This window comes from Takifugu flavidus, chromosome 15 (genome assembly GCF_003711565.1).
Source record: "Takifugu flavidus isolate HTHZ2018 chromosome 15, ASM371156v2, whole genome shotgun sequence".
In the NCBI taxonomy this organism is placed as follows: domain Eukaryota; kingdom Metazoa; phylum Chordata; class Actinopteri; order Tetraodontiformes; family Tetraodontidae; genus Takifugu; species Takifugu flavidus.
The window spans coordinates 9,856,953-9,872,687 of record NC_079534.1 but is presented as its reverse complement, the minus strand read 5'-3'; the positions used below and the strand labels follow the sequence as shown (position 1 = coordinate 9,872,687).

Below are 15,735 nucleotides of genomic sequence, written 5' to 3'. Positions count from 1 at the left end.
TCCGGTTCAAGAACTTTAAATTAGCCTTCCCAGTTAGTAACACTGCAAACATTAGTTTTTAATTTTGCATTGCCATTTAAGTTCATGAAATACAAGATTTGTGGTATGTATATCCGCAAAAAGAAACAACTAAAAAATGCAACCTATAACATCATACTTAACCATACATAGACAATACAATACCACCAGTGAAGTATTTTGTGCAATAGAGTCTATTGCAGCAATCAATATAATCAATATATTGAAGCAAAGCAAATAGTCTATTGAATAGACCTTTTAGCATTGGCCTGATCGTTGCGTTTTGAGGATCAAAAGTTAGAATCCCTCTGGTATCTGGTAGCTCAACAAAACTGAATCATTTTCCTTGAAAATTGGAACTTTTCGAGATAATTCGTACACACACACAGACACACGTTATCGTTTATGTAAAACATCTAAATATCTTCCAGAAACGGCTCTATAATACAGATACCCGGCTGGGGGCGCAAACGCTCCACCGAGAACCGGAAGCGTGCTCTTATTTTGACAGTCATACTGAGCGTGCGCAGCAGGTAGCTACTTAATTCAACTAGAGTGCTGAAAACCTCACGTGTAGTTTTTACTAGTTATTGATTTAAAAGTATCTGCGTGTAACTGCGACTCTGTTGTTAAAGTAATTGAATTAAAACTGTTAGTCTACTGCCATTAAACTTATCCTTATAAGATGTTATCCATTAGCTGTTTATCGACGTCAGAAACAAAGGGCCAATACTAAAATGTTGTAGTTGCGTTCATGTAAAACAGTTAAGAAGAAATATAACAATAGTGATATTGTTATTTACTGGATAAATGAACAGCATCGCTCATTCCTAGTGGAGAATGTGAACGCAAGACCTGTTGTCTAAATGCAGATTTAATCTACCAAATGTAAGAACGTTTACAAAATGCAACAATATGAATAGATGGCATATTTAAATATAAATTGTCTTTGTCCATCTACAGCATCACCCTTAAAGTTGGTATCTCATTGTAAATGTATACAAACTTTATGTTTTATCTTAATTTATGAAGATTTAAAATTGTTAAGTATATTTAAGCTAACAAACTCTCAGGAAAGAATTGGGCTTCTTGTGGCTTTTCATGCTGAAACAAGTTTTTGCACACCTGGATGGTGTCTGGCAGGTGGATTAAACAGTTTAAAATATGTTGTAGTAAATGACCTTGAAGAAAAGCTCTGAAGCTGTAGGATGAGCTTCCAGTTTCCTCAAACATCATATGAAATATGAATGTTTTTACCTTTAGGCAATGTCACTTACCCCTGCATTTGTCATACCAATATCAACCTTACCGACAGACTGGTGATTTGCCAAGCATTGGATAGATTAGCACCATGGAGCATGAGGCCATCACATCTGTGAAGGATGCTGCCCTTCTCATTGTGCACCTTCCTCTGTCCTTTTATAGATCTCTGGCACAGGTTAGGGTGTTTGAGAGTGGTGTGCATTTTCCATAAAAGTGGTTCAAAATAAATAGTACACACCTCTCCTTTCCTCCTCCTCATCAAGCAGACTAGTTATGCTGATTCTTGTGTAGTTTTTCTGCCCCCTCCATTCATTTACAGGTATCGCCGCCTTCGGAGCTGCATGATGACCTCCGGCCCTGCTGACCCGCTGTATAGTGTATTTTTGTGTATGTTTCTGTGCTCTGTGCCCGTCCTCTCCTCTCTCTTTACCCAGCCAGCCATCAGCAGGAGGATCTCCCTACATGAACCTGGTCCTGCTCAAGGTTTCTTCTTGTTAAAGGGGGGGTTTTCCTTGCCACTGTTGCTTGTCTGGGGTTAGGCCCTGGGATTCTGGAAAGCCCCTTGAAACAATTTTGATTGTAAAAGATGCTATATAAATAAAGATTGATTGATTGACACCCACACCGTCCTCTGGGGGCCAAGGTCTTTTCTGCATGGAGCTTGCAGGTTCTCTCTTTCTGTGTAAATTCTCTCTGGATGCTTAGGCTACCTCCCACAGCCCAAAATTATGCATTCTGGAGATGAATTTGGAGATTCTAAATTTTACCTTTCATGTGACCGGAGTCACAAATATCATATGTGCCCGATGCAATAGAAGGGCCAGAAATGGCATGGAAAATCACCAAAGACTGTTGTCATGGTTCCCAATCCAGTGTCTTTGTAATCTCCAATAAAGCAAGTTCAATCCAAGACTACTGCTGTGGTGTAGTCTTTAAAACATTGTCATCATAGTAAAATATTTGGTAAAGGTGTAAATAACCATCTAAGGATATTCTCATTCAAACTCTCTCCAGTTCTGTGAACTACATTTCACTTTTGATGACACTATGATGATAAATTATACAATACAAATGCAAACAGATTGCATAGTATTCTAAGCGTATCTAGTTCTAAAGAAGTATTGGAAAGGAATACATAAATAAGAGATTTTTATATGTGAATTGTCAATGGACAGTAAAATTTCATCCAATACCGCAGGTCTCATGCCTGCAGTATTGGTTACAAAAAATGGCTCTCACAGGAGCGTGCAACTATAATTTCTGTGATGGACATTTATAGGTTATCAGCTTCTGTAAACTGCAGAAGGGAGTTGTTCATAATACATTGGGGGGTGGGGGGGGAATGGATCAATTATGTAAAGGTAAGCAGGCTGGATTTTGATTTTTACAGACTTGGGACAGTATGTTCTTTCTAATGGACATGTATGCATATACCAAAATTAAATGATTTCCTATTGTTTATGTTTTTCTTTGTCATTGTTTCATTTTAAATGGCATTCAGATGGAATTTAATATGCATAGATGACTGAATGTCAACAAAAAGTAATTGTAATAAAAAATGGTCTCATAAATATGCTTTGTGAAATTATACATAAAATGGTGTGTCAGTTATACATTACAGTATATTGTTGGTTATTCTTTGCAGAATCCCTGAACTACCAAGCTGCAGGCATAAGCCAGACTAACTCTTAGAAGGTTGACTCATCAGTGGGAGCAGACTGGGTTTGAGTTCCCTCTTTGAGACAGAGGAGAGAATGGTATTTTGTTCTAGCCACTGGTCTGGCAGTAATCCAACAACAGACCGATTTAAGACAACTAGTAAGCAAGTTACGATTCATAACAGATAGGCATTATTTTATGAATAAATGTTTTAAATGTGTCTCAGGTGGACGTGAGCATATTACCCCACAGAAAAGGCAGTCAGTTCAGTCAGAAATTAACATTTAGACTACATGTTGTGATCTGAATATTTGTTTCACAACATAACAGGTAGAGTGATATTTCCAGAAAGCTGTTTGAAATTGGGTATTATTGTGGCAAAAGGTCTCACTGTATTCAGGTGTTCAAGATAACACCAGCTAAGATGTGCTACACTGCCTGAACTCCAGGAGAGGCTGTTTGTCTGCTCTGCTTCCCTCCAGAGGAGACTACTGAAGAGAGAATGGGTTGGTGATGAGTCCAGCCTCAGTAAGGTTAGTTCAATTGTAAAGGTCAAAAAATTTTACCACCTTAAAGCTCCTGGTAATTTAGCGATTTTGAATGAGGTGTATACAGAATTATTTACCAATTCATTTGTGATTGCGAATTTTCTGAGTATCTGGTTCATAAAAGCCATTTCAGAACCATTTATGACATTCAAAAGTGGTTTCCACTGTACATGGTGGGAATATACTTGAGTAATAATTATTCATTAGAGTTGCAGTCTGCTTTGTTTTAACTCTCCCCGTTTAGTCGAGTTTAATATATCAATTTCAATAGATTTGCGGACATATATGCTTAGATGTCTGCATTTATTTTAGCTTCTGGATTTTTCCTCATATTCTAGTTATATGTCAGTTAACTACTCTATATGACCCCCTCTTAATGTTCCATCCATTCATCCACTGCCACTTTCCTTAACAGATTTGCAGAGGACAGACAAGCAGATATATCCGTCACTCTCTGCTGTCTGCTTTGCAGGTGTAAATTCATCCAGTAGCAACACTTGTGCAAATGAATCCATCTCCTGTAAACAAATGGATGACAGTGACAGTTGCAGTGTAGTTCGCCTGAAAACCTTTATATCACAGGTTAAGAGGCCATTCTCACTTGTCCATGGGTGCCCAAACTTAAGTACTTTTAAAAAAACAAACAAGTAGACACTGTAGATACCAGTACATTATTTATTGTAGATGGAAGGACATCTTTGTCAATTTCACATTTGTTATGAACAATTATGATAGTTTTCATATTTTAAGCATTCAAATATCAGACTGCAGGATGTGCTTATTCTGGCATTTAGAAGAGAGATGCTTTTTGACTGGGAGCAAGTGTTTCTCCTCTGTTCAGAACCTGGCAGAGGACACTATGCACGCACTACACCAGCACTACTGCTGGCTTATCGGGGGCATGAAACATCAATATCTGTAGCTCCCCAGAGGTACAGGGAATACTAAGCAAGCAATTGGGTGTGTGCTTCCAGCAGCAATAACACTTCTCCCCAAATCTGAAGCCCACATACGACATTTTAAGTAATGTTTCACCACTGCTGTGTACTGGAATCTATTTAGAGTGTAGCATCTTTATGCCATGATCAATTTTCATTTTCTTCACTGTGATTGTGACAATGGTATCTGTTGAACATAAAGTCCGCTGCTTTCATAGACTTGGTGTTTTAAATTTGATTTACTTTATGTATTACTTTTCATTAAATGTCTTATTGCAAATCTATGATTATTCTGAAGATGCAAGTATTGTTCAGTAAGAGTCATCTTAATAGAATTTAACCTTTGAGGGAAATTCACCTATTCGACAGTTTGGAACAAAGGCCAAACAATTCAATCGGCTTCCAGTTTCTGTTGAAAAAGGCATTTAAAGCCAGTATGGCTGTTTTTTGTGATGTATTTACTGCATGTTTAGAATTTGCACCCTTTTCCCTCAGCTTATCTGTATACAACCAGACCACTGCTGAATAAATGCTATCAAAAGGACTTAGATTTTGACAAGTCACAACTTCTAGGCAAACAAAAACTGCCTCATGCCACAATGCTGTTTACTTTGGAGAAAGCCAACATTAAGAAAAATCCCAAATCCTCTAATTATGGTTAAAAAAAAAAAAAAGATGTTTATTTTGTTGCAAAATTTAATTACACCGACTTTGCAGCTTAACTTTTTGCCTGTAGTGTTGTGTTTTTTCCTTCAATAAAAAGGGCTCAAATGTTAATTTAGTTTGTCTTTATTTAACAACACACTAAATTCAAAAACAGTTGAGAAAAAAAAAAATTCGGTAGTAACACATGAAACCATTTTACCTCAAAGATGCGCTCTCATTTGTCTTTACCCCAACAGCTTTTTTAAACCCTTACATTACATTGTCAAATAACCCAAAGAGACGACCCCCAAATGTTTGATTTGAACTAACAAAGTGAACTAGTTCCTGTTCTCATCCAACTTTGTAAAGCGTTAGATAACTCAACACAAGGTCATGTTTAAGCAATAAGCTGTTCAAGCTAAAAGTTTGCGACCATCACTTTGCAAATGACAGAATTCAAATTTAATTGCAATGCTGTTACCTTATCACTGGAGCTCTTGAACGGTCTACGTTCAGCAGTAGGATTGACTCAAAGGATTCCTCCTTTTGGGGACAAACTACGACAGGGCCTGATTCTATGACCTAAGCCTGCAGCATCCTCCAACACTGTGTGAGAAGTGAAGGCAGCAATGTTTCAATAGTACATTTGCTCTGCACTTAAAGGCAGATTCACACCACGAAATAATTATACAAGTTCATTTTTCACCATTTTGACCTTGCAGCTCAGAACATTGCTAATGTTGCGATATGATTGCATGACATGCAGTTGAATATCAAAGTAGGCTGAAGCATCAATATAGTCAGACTTACCAGCACACAACGAAGGAGCCTTAAACATTAAGCAGATAGAACATTTCCTCAGTGAGCCAATACAACTTTCCATCGAACTTTCCCCAAATCAAACTTCATGTAACGAGTAAATCATGAAAGTAAATCTTAAAGGCTGTTCATCACTTTAAAAATCTCGGACATTTCAGCACAACTAAGCAGAAATGGATTTAGACATGTTAAACACACAGGTAAGCATTTTAATGCATGTATATATTTGTCATAATTGGACAAATTGCTTCCTTAGGCTTTGCTTACCTGTGTTTTTGCAGCAGTACCTAAGGTGCAAGGTCTGGGATGACACTGCAAAAATCAAATACATTGCACTGTTTGCCATCAGTGAACAATGCAGTATTAAATGAAACCACAGCCTTTGACAACAGAGCTCATTCAGTAAATCTCAATACCGAACTAATCAAAAGCACTTCCACTACTAGCAATCCACATGCTCATAAGACATCACAGTTGCAACAGCATAAACTAAGCACCTTTCCCTAAACATGTCAAAAAGAGTAAATAGTCTCAGACAATGGTAAATAGCAGGGCGAGAGTTTAAATCTCAAAGACCACATAAAAATACAGTGCTCTCATTCAAATCATTAGTTCAGAAATCCAACTGGTACTGAAAGTGCTACCCAAAAGTTAGCCAATGCAAGATTCCAAGAAAATTCAACAAAAACATGACTAAAAGAACTATTCCTCAAAATTAGTTTATACTTACCCAGAGACATTGGGGGGAAAACACTGACATTTGACAAAAACTACATGTTCGGATTTGATAGTCAAAATGGTGAGTCTCAGCCCGTTTTGTACTTACAGCACAGGGGGGCTCGACTTGGATGAAGACTGCTTAGCCACCCCCGACCCTATAGAATTTATGATCTTACTCTGGATAAACACTGACAGAATGGGCACAGGAAAATATTGAAGAAAAAATAAATGTATAACATGTGTATTAGTTTGGAATCCCATATGGGAAAACTTCAGTGCATTTCTTTCTTTTATTTATTTTTTTTAAATGGCAGTTTTACCTGACTGTCCTGGGAAAAGAACAAATGTATATATAGACACACAGCACTAAAAATATGTAACAATGCAACCACTTTTTCAGGGCAACATGAGGAAAAATACTTGCTTACCGCATTTCTAAATTTGCCTGTGGAGGAGGAAGCGTCTATAAAAAGGCAAAACAAAACAGTGCATACACTACCTCAACGTGAGCAAACCAGGCAAAATGGTTTAAAAAAACACCACAGCAATGCAGATAAAGAGTTAGAAACCTGTCAACTGCATAAACAGCTACCTACTGCTAAAATCAGTAATGTCACGGAAACAATCAACAATCAAGGTTCTAGCAACAAGGACATTTGGTGGTCCTGATTACTGGGAATAAATGAGCGCATGTACTCTACGAGCCTTTAGACAGTTGGAGAGACAGGACAGCATAACCGAGTCATCCTTTTGAAACCATTAACCCAAGACATTTTAGCAGCATACCCCAGAGAACAAAAAATGCAGAAAGCCCACATTTGAATTTAGAACCACCCCAACTTACCACACAGGAGTTTTAAGTTTGTTTATTGCAAAAACACAACAAGCAATAGGCATTTTAAAAATGAGATGATTTACATGGCAATGTCTTACAGTTTAATAAACATGAATTCTAACCACATTTAATGTAGATACAGGGCTGGAATGACCATATGTATAATTACCTTATTAAAAACAAAGAGCATTTACAGAAAGAAAAAAAAAGAAAAAATTAAAGAGGACGTGTTCGCTGGGTTATCTGTCATCTATGTGAAACACTTTGAAACCAAGGAAATTTAAGATCTTCATCAAGGCGTCTGCATCCAAACATTTAACATAGGATTTTGTTTTCGACAATGTAGCATTTACTTTATGTCCACTTCACATTACTGGCCCTGTGCAAAGAAATACATAAAACATACATTGCATGTTAACAGCAGAAACAGTGGACTCAGCTTTAAACCTGTGTAGGGAGAAAAATATTATGAGTCTGAAGCTTCGCAGTTCACTGGAACCCTGTCAAACCTGTTGGGTAGGGAGTTAAAGCAGCAAAAATGGAAAATTCTCTTGATGTGAAGGGCAGATTTTTATAGGGAGTGTACCTGGGGGGCTTGTGGTGCTGCACCCATGGATTGAGGGTTGGGTGTGCCATAGTATGCTGCTTGCTGGCGGTAGTACTCTGCCCAGGCAGCGCTGTAGTCTGGCTGTCCTCCAGGCTGAGAGGCTGGAGGTGCTGCAGCTGCTGGAGCCTGAGATGCCGCTTGACCTGCAATGTAAACCAAAATGCAATTAGAACCAGTTCCTTGAGATTCACCAATAATTACTTGAAATTAATTCTTAGAAATCCTGTGTTTGTGCTCCTGCAACTCAAATCCTACTGTGGATTTAGGTAACTGACATTTGGAACACAGGTAAAATATAAGAAGGGGAACGAACCCAGCACCAATACTTATAGGTGGCAGGTCAGAAACCTTCTACTTTTCTGTTGGGCGTCGGTGAGAGCAGCCACTCCAGCACGAAGCACTGCGCCAGGAACACAGCCACCCTTCAATGTGAACAACTGTTAAACACTACTCTACTTCAGAAGCCTCCAGGTTACTGGGTAGCACTGGCTCCATAAACCAAGTTCTCTGTAGGAAAACTCAAAAGTAAAAATAGTTGTGCAGAAGATGACTAGGAACATTCATTCATAGATCACAATTGCAATACTATTACTTAATGTCTGTTCCACCTAACCATAGGGTTGTAGGTTTGAATCCATAAATAGTTATTTGATATTCAATCATTCATTTTAGGAAAAAATAAAAATCACTGCCAGAGCATTATACTGGTATAATTCAAGAGCACAATAAGACTCTTCCTAAACAATATCATGGCAACATGTGCTCCCCTCTTGCAAAAAATGCTGTGCCAGTTGTGAATTCAGATAGCTGTCATTGCTCCCAACCAGCCAAAGTGCACACACCTGTCACTGAACCTGGATGCATTAGTTGATCTAATGTTGTTGGAATACACTCAGCCACTTCATTAGGTCCACCTGTTCAGTTGCACAACACAAACAGCTTATCAGCCAATCACAAGGCCGTCATTTAAGCATGTGGACATGCTCAAGACAACTTTCTGAAGTACAAACTGAGCATCACACTGGGGAAAGAAAGGGGATTTAAGGGACTTTGAATGTTACATGGTTGTTGGTGTCAGAAGAGCTAATAGGAATTCCAAACACAATCATCTCTAAGGTTTATAGCGAATAGTCCAAAAAAAAGAAAATATTCAGTACGCAGCAGGTGTATGGATGAAAATGCATTGTTGATGTAACAGGTAACAGAGAATGGGCATGTTGGTTCAAGATGAGAAGATGACACCTTCCCTGAGTACACAACACATCGAGCCTTGAAGCTTTACCGATCTTCATGATGGCTACTTCCAGTAGCAAAATCCACCATGTCTCAAAGATCATATCATCTCAAAGTGTCATGACAATGGGTTTACTGCAGCATAGGGGCCTCCAGTCACCAGATCACATTTCAATAGAGCACCTTTGGGATGTGGTAATGTGGGGAAATCGCATGATAGGTCTGCAGCCAACAAATCCGCAGCAACTGCGTCATGCTCTCATGTCAATATGGACCAAAATCTCTGGATTATTTCCAACACCTTGTTAAAAGTATGTCAATATAGTGGTCAGCAACTGTATGCTAAAAGAAGGACTAGAAGCTGAGACTAACTGGTGAACTATTAATTGGGATTTTACGCCTACGAACCTTGTTTCTTGTAATACTCCTCCCAGGCTTTGGTGTAGTCCTGAGGTTGCTGACTCTGTTGACCTGCAAAGAAAAGACATATTAGCAGATCTACTTGGTAATTTAGATCAAAACTCTATTCACAACACTGATGCAACGCAGCTAATTCAATAGCAGCGACAGACCGGTGAAAAACTAAACTAAAAACCAAGCTAGTAGATGATTAAAGGCAGTGCTACATCCACAGCCCAGTCCTGCAGATCCTGTAGCAGTCTAAACAGCGCAGGCATCAGCATTAAACCATGTAAACGCGTGCTGAAAACACTACACAGCAGGCCAACAGTACTGAAAAATACCCAGACCTGTGAAAGAATCTGATAAAATGCCCAGTGGCTGTTTAGACTGTCTTGGTTTAAATAGGTGAACACTGAAACTACTGTTCATATACCCATTTTCTTGTAATATTCCTCCCAGGCCTTGGAGTAATCTGCCTGTCCACTCTGACCAGCAGCCTGTGGGTCACCTGTTAAAAAAATGGTACTTGTAATTAGTCAATTATTCTTAGCGGTTTGTTCTGCACCTGCCTGGGTCCAAGCTGTCAGTTTTAGATTTTTGGAGAAAAATTGCCCTGGCCCCGGTAGTAAAATTTTTTTTTCCAAACGCTGGTCCTAAAGTTAATGCTAAAGGTCAAACCAAATCAACTTCCTTTCCTGATAGCGACAAAGCCGTAGATATTTGACAAACACTTTGATTACCTTGGCCATTGCTTTGAGTTGTGCCAGGAGCTCCACTTGTTGGGGTCATTGGAGCCTGTGGTTGTTGACCATACTGGGCATAGTAGGCTGCCCATGCTGCTGCATTGGCATCAGCTGCTGCTTTATCTGGTCAGAGTGAAGTTTTTTAAATAAATAAGGCAGAACTAAAAAAGAGCTTTGATAGCCATTGCAGTACAGTATCATAAGTAGTCATATAATATGGACATGGAAAATTTGGTTTTATAAGAATTTGGTTTTGCTCAAGTATATTGGAGAACAGTTTGTAGTTACACTAAATATGAGTTACCCACTTGGATCAGGCTGTCCCTGTTGCCAGTGTGGGTAACCATTGCCCCATCCCTGAGGCTGGTAAGGAGCAGGCGGGCCACTGATAAAAGAAATAATCAGAATGCCCACAACATAAATTCAGAATTTATGTAAGATTTTTGAATTAGGAAACATAAAACATCACTACTTACTGAGGCCCTGGAGGTCCCTGGTTGTATGGCCCTGGGTTGTAGGGGCCCATTGGTGCCCCTGGTGGACCAGGAGGTCCATGTGGGCCTGGACCTCCATGCGGTCCAGGGGGGCCATGTGGACCACCCATTGGAGTAACTGGTCCCTGAAAAAACAAATTGGTAAATGAGTCAAATAACTGGAACTTTCTCATTGGAACCATTTGGAAAGAAATTTCTGTACCCCGATCTTCTCCTCTACTAGCTGTCTGGCATAGTCAATCTGCTGAGGAGAGCCACGAACTGTGAACATCTTGATACTGGGATCAGAGTTAGGTGGTGGATTCCTCTGCAACTCAATCCTTGCTCCAGACTGCTGACTGATGCCCTTGATTGTCTCACCACCTAAGGAGTTTAAAGACCAAACAGAAACATTGCTATTCATCTTTTTTTTTAAACTATGGATTTGATCATTAAAATGTAATCTTATGAAGCCACATGCCTTTTCCTATAATGAGGCCCGTCTTCACAGTGGGAACAGTGAATGTAAACTCCTGCAGGCCACCAGGCGGACCCATGTTCCAGTTCCCCTGCCCACGACCACGACCTCTGCCTCCTCCAGGAGGCCCTCCTGCCTGTACACTTCTTAGCAGATCAGTTATGATGTCTGCTGCATGCTGAGCCTGATTAGGAGGTCCCATGATTTGCGCTATCCTGTCTGGTGTGCTGCCATCATCTGGAGGAAGATAACATTTTAATTATAAGGACTTCTAAATAAATTTGAACAAATGTCACATCAGAGACATTTTCAATGCACAGGTCTCAGATAGCTTTGGGTTTAGGGTTATACATCAGCTTCTCAGCGTGGTGCATGAGTTTTCATCATGGACCATATACGGTGATTGTGCCAAATGTGAACAATCTTAATCACTCGCCTGGTTTAAACTGGATCCTCACTCCCGTGTCATTTTGAATCTTCTTGATCATTTCTCCATTTCTACCAATCACAATTCCTACTGCAAACCGGGGAACTGGAACCTTGACGCCAGATGACGGCAACAAAATTAATAAACCTATGCCAGTCAGATTGTGAAATTAAACGTAAAATACAAACACCCACATCAAGGCTGTCTCCTCCAACTCTTGAACCATACTCCCCCCTCTGCTCCCTGAAACCTTGATCTCTGATGAGATCCATCACCATCTCCTTGGCTTGCTGAAAACAAAACACAATATTAATTCACAGCACTGTTATAAGTTCATAAATATACCTGGCAAAAGGAGTTGAGATACTCAAAATGTAAAAGTAGACATAGCTCTTGTATGAATTAAAAATGACCAGAAAAATAATCAAATGACAACTCACCTGAACTTTAAAGGGTTCACCCGAAATTCGGAGAGGTTTGTCTGCACCTGTGTTTTGGGGCCCATCTTGGATCATGACCATCTTTACTCCAGCTCTTTCCTGTACAAAGAGTCAAATTACATGTGATCCGCTCAAAAGGAATCATGTGGTCACAGGTGGCCTCATATCTACCTGAAGACTTTTGATAGTTTCACCACCCTTTCCAATGACAAGTCCGGCTTTAGAGGCAGGGATCATAATCTCCTGTACAGTCATTCCCGGGCCATCATTGGGGTTAAATGCAGGAGCTGGACGCCCCTTTTCAACTATTTCTGTCAAAAGCCTCTTTGCAGTCCTGAAAAGAGCAAAACATTTCATACACTCATTCACACTTGGGCTCAAAAAATATAAAATAAAAGCAACTTACTGGATCGATTCAGGTAATCCTGTTAATGTAACAGACCTATCCGGCATGCCTCCACTATCTACATCGAAAACCAATGATTAATGCAACTCAAATGTCAATACCTTATCCGTGAACATGAAACATTACTCCCAAGAGGACTTACCAGGTGCAATTTGTATTTTACAGCCAGATTCCTGTTGTAATCGTGATATTTGTTCACCCCCTCTTCCAATAACTGAGAAAATATTAACATACAGGATCATTATTAACGAACTGTGTGTCATTTAGTAAGTGAAGGCAAACTTACTGAATCCAACCATTCCGTCTGGAACCTTGAACTCCTCAGACACCGACCTGAAAACAACAGAAGTGACTATTGCATTAAAAACTATAACGGACTCAGATACAATAATGGACTTAAATCTCAGTACCTTGGCGGGCCACCCATTCCTCCTATAGCTGAAAAGGCTGGAGAAAAAGGACAATTAACAACATACAGAGGAAAATTAGGGCCAAACTATTGTTTAATTAATCCTAAACTACAAACAGATCAACAGAGTAACTTACCATCACTTGTTGCCACTTTCTTGGTCTCTGGTTGGTCTGTAAAAACACAACATAACACACATAATATGCACTTCCATCATAATGCAGCAAAAAATAATTCAACCAAAAAGTAAAGACTGGAGCTCAATATGGTATCCCAGTATATGCAAAATGAGCAGCACAACACATTAGCTTAAGTCAAATGTGCACAACTTCAGGTGGATATAAGACAGGAGAATGCAGTAAGGCATGTGCATCTACAAATTTGAACATTAACTTGCACAACCAATGATTTTTGGAGAGATATTTTGCTGGAAACGTATTAAACTGTTGGCAGGATATGACGTTTAGATGGATGGCTGGCAGAATTAAAACGACTGCACCAAAGAACATGCAAGTTATTACGATACATAGCTGACCACATGAAAACGGTGCTGAAAATTAAAGACATTTCTAACATGTAAATCATGCAGTGTACCATTATTCTAAATGCAAAAATGGTTCTGTTGAGAATGGTTATGTACGGGGTTGAGATGGTTAATTAAAAACAAAAACATCAATACATTTACAGGTTGCCAACACAACCATGGCGGTATGAATCTGTGCACTGACCGATAATCAGGTTAGGCATGGGAAAATACCCACCAGCGTCCTCCAAGGGCCTTTTCTGGCCTCCATAGCCAAATTCGTTGGATGAGGGTGCCGCAACGCCATCACCGCCTATTTTCGCTGCAATCTGCAACAAAAAAAAGTTTAAAATGATAGCATTGCCCTCCAATATGTCACCGCTTCCTTAGGACACAGCTTTACTACGTATCGTGCAGACATATTTGTCTGCGGCCTAACAAGAGATTTCTGCCGGAAATATAAGCCAACAAAGGATACGAAATAATTTGCATTAAATCATAACTGTGTTGTGGCCAAAAATCATATGTTTGGGTCTAAAAGCGGACAAAAGTCTATACACGCCTAACTACTTTAACAGAACAGGGAGTATTTTTTTTAATTTGTTCTAGCTTCTCGAGCGTGGCCTAGCATCTGTGCACGTTAATGTAGCTTAGCTCGTCGCAATACCATAATGAACAGAAACTAGGTAAAAGTGACTATTGTCCAAATTAAAGCACATACTTTGAAAGAAATGTAATCGTTGAAATATTACCTGTCGTGCTCGCTGTAGAGCGTCTTTAAAAGCATCGTTCATACCGCCGCCGGCACTAGAGGACGGAGGAGCCACGCTGCTGTAGTCAGCCATAACTGCTACACACTTTTCTGTAATGCAACAAGATGGCGGAATACATTCACCGAAGCTGACAGGAAATCCCGCGGCAGACCGACATCTCGCGATGACATTCTTCATGTCGCGTAAAAAAAAACAAAAACGGAAAAGGTTTTTGATAAAAGCTTTCTGATAAAAATGCGGATACAGCGGATCTATTATCGTGCAGTAGCAAATATAGAAAAAAAACTTTGAAATGATTACTTTAAATATTCAATGTATTTGGATAATATTGTGTAAAATTAAATGGAGGCTATAACTAACAAGTTAAGGTTGGTAGGTCTCAGATACAAATAGGGTATGATAGATGTTGCTCAGGTTAAGCTCTTTCTCTGATATAAAAATGTGACATAAGGCAATCTAACATGATATAGGTCGCAAACACTGAGCTGCTATTATCATCCTGTATTTTCACTGAGTTAACATTTGATTTTGTCTGATTTAGTACCTATGTAATGACTGTAGTACCCCAAAAAACATTTGATTTCGAAAAATGGTGCAGACCTCTGCCAATCAGGTCAGTTCCTCACATATTTCACACATGTGACACCCCCATACTTCTGAAGTAGTGAGTTATATAACAAAGGTTACTTTATGATCAAAGCCTATTGGATTCAATCTTCAGTAGATCAATGGTCAAGGTTCCCATGGAACCCAGAACATGACCAAAATTTAATATCCTTGGTCCATTATCAATATGTTCCATGGGGGAAAAAAAATATCGAAATCCATTCTTAACTTTTTACTAACATGCGGGCAAAACAAATGTCCTTGGTCTTTGGGTTGTTGATTACAAGTAAGTGCATCAGCCAGCCCTGAGATAAGAACAAATTATCTCTAGCTAAAACCATAATCTTCAGTAAGCTTTGCATCACTTTTACCCACAAACCTGTAGATTGATTTTTTTTAAAAGGATGATGAAAAAGGTAGTGAAAGGATTTTAAATGGCCCATCTTTTCTTGAGCAAACATATATAATTTGTTTTTTAGAAAACGGGATTATTTTAAGCCTACTAGTCCTGGCTGCTGTACAAAGTGTATTCTAACAAAATACAACAATTTGACAAAAAAAAAACCAACAACAATTGGGGTACTAAATATAACGGACGCGGCATGTGGAACCGTGCAAGAGTGTAGAATGGTGCTTGAATTAAACATTCTCGTCTTCTCCAAATTATTATAACGGACACATCTTGCAGAGTTGTAGCTTACTGTACTGAACTGTACGTCCAAGCTGGCGAGAAACGGACATCAAGCAGGAGAAACACTTCCTGGTCGGAC

At 39.3% G+C, this 15,735-nt stretch overlaps 1 protein-coding gene across 14 annotated transcripts; it reads right to left on the bottom strand.

Annotated features, from left to right (window-relative positions):
- Positions 1-5,199: 5,199 nt before the first annotated feature.
- Positions 5,200-15,696, bottom strand: fubp1 (far upstream element (FUSE) binding protein 1). Of its 14 annotated transcripts, XM_057056663.1 has the most exons (24): positions 15,667-15,685; positions 14,339-14,448; positions 13,792-13,915; positions 13,201-13,236; positions 13,065-13,101; positions 12,941-12,987; positions 12,797-12,868; positions 12,655-12,712; positions 12,420-12,582; positions 12,249-12,347; positions 12,003-12,098; positions 11,818-11,920; positions 11,385-11,618; positions 11,127-11,287; positions 10,907-11,049; positions 10,739-10,815; positions 10,428-10,553; positions 10,121-10,195; positions 9,694-9,756; positions 8,895-8,966; positions 8,032-8,195; positions 6,158-6,202; positions 5,882-5,900; positions 5,200-5,677 (listed from the first exon to the last, which is right to left on the bottom strand). In XM_057056663.1, exons 2-24 carry the CDS (start codon positions 14,429-14,431, stop codon positions 5,601-5,603), a joined length of 2,184 nt encoding a protein of 727 aa, XP_056912643.1. In that variant the 5' UTR covers positions 14,432-14,448; positions 15,667-15,685; the 3' UTR covers positions 5,200-5,600. The 14 variants fall into 14 exon arrangements, 12 of the variants coding, with proteins under 12 accessions (XP_056912643.1, XP_056912641.1, XP_056912646.1 ...); XR_008953975.1 differs by adding an exon at positions 8,366-8,474 and having other exon boundaries at positions 5,200-7,824; XM_057056661.1 differs by having other exon boundaries at positions 5,200-5,900; positions 15,667-15,696.
- Between the last annotated feature and the right edge of the window lie 39 nt (positions 15,697-15,735).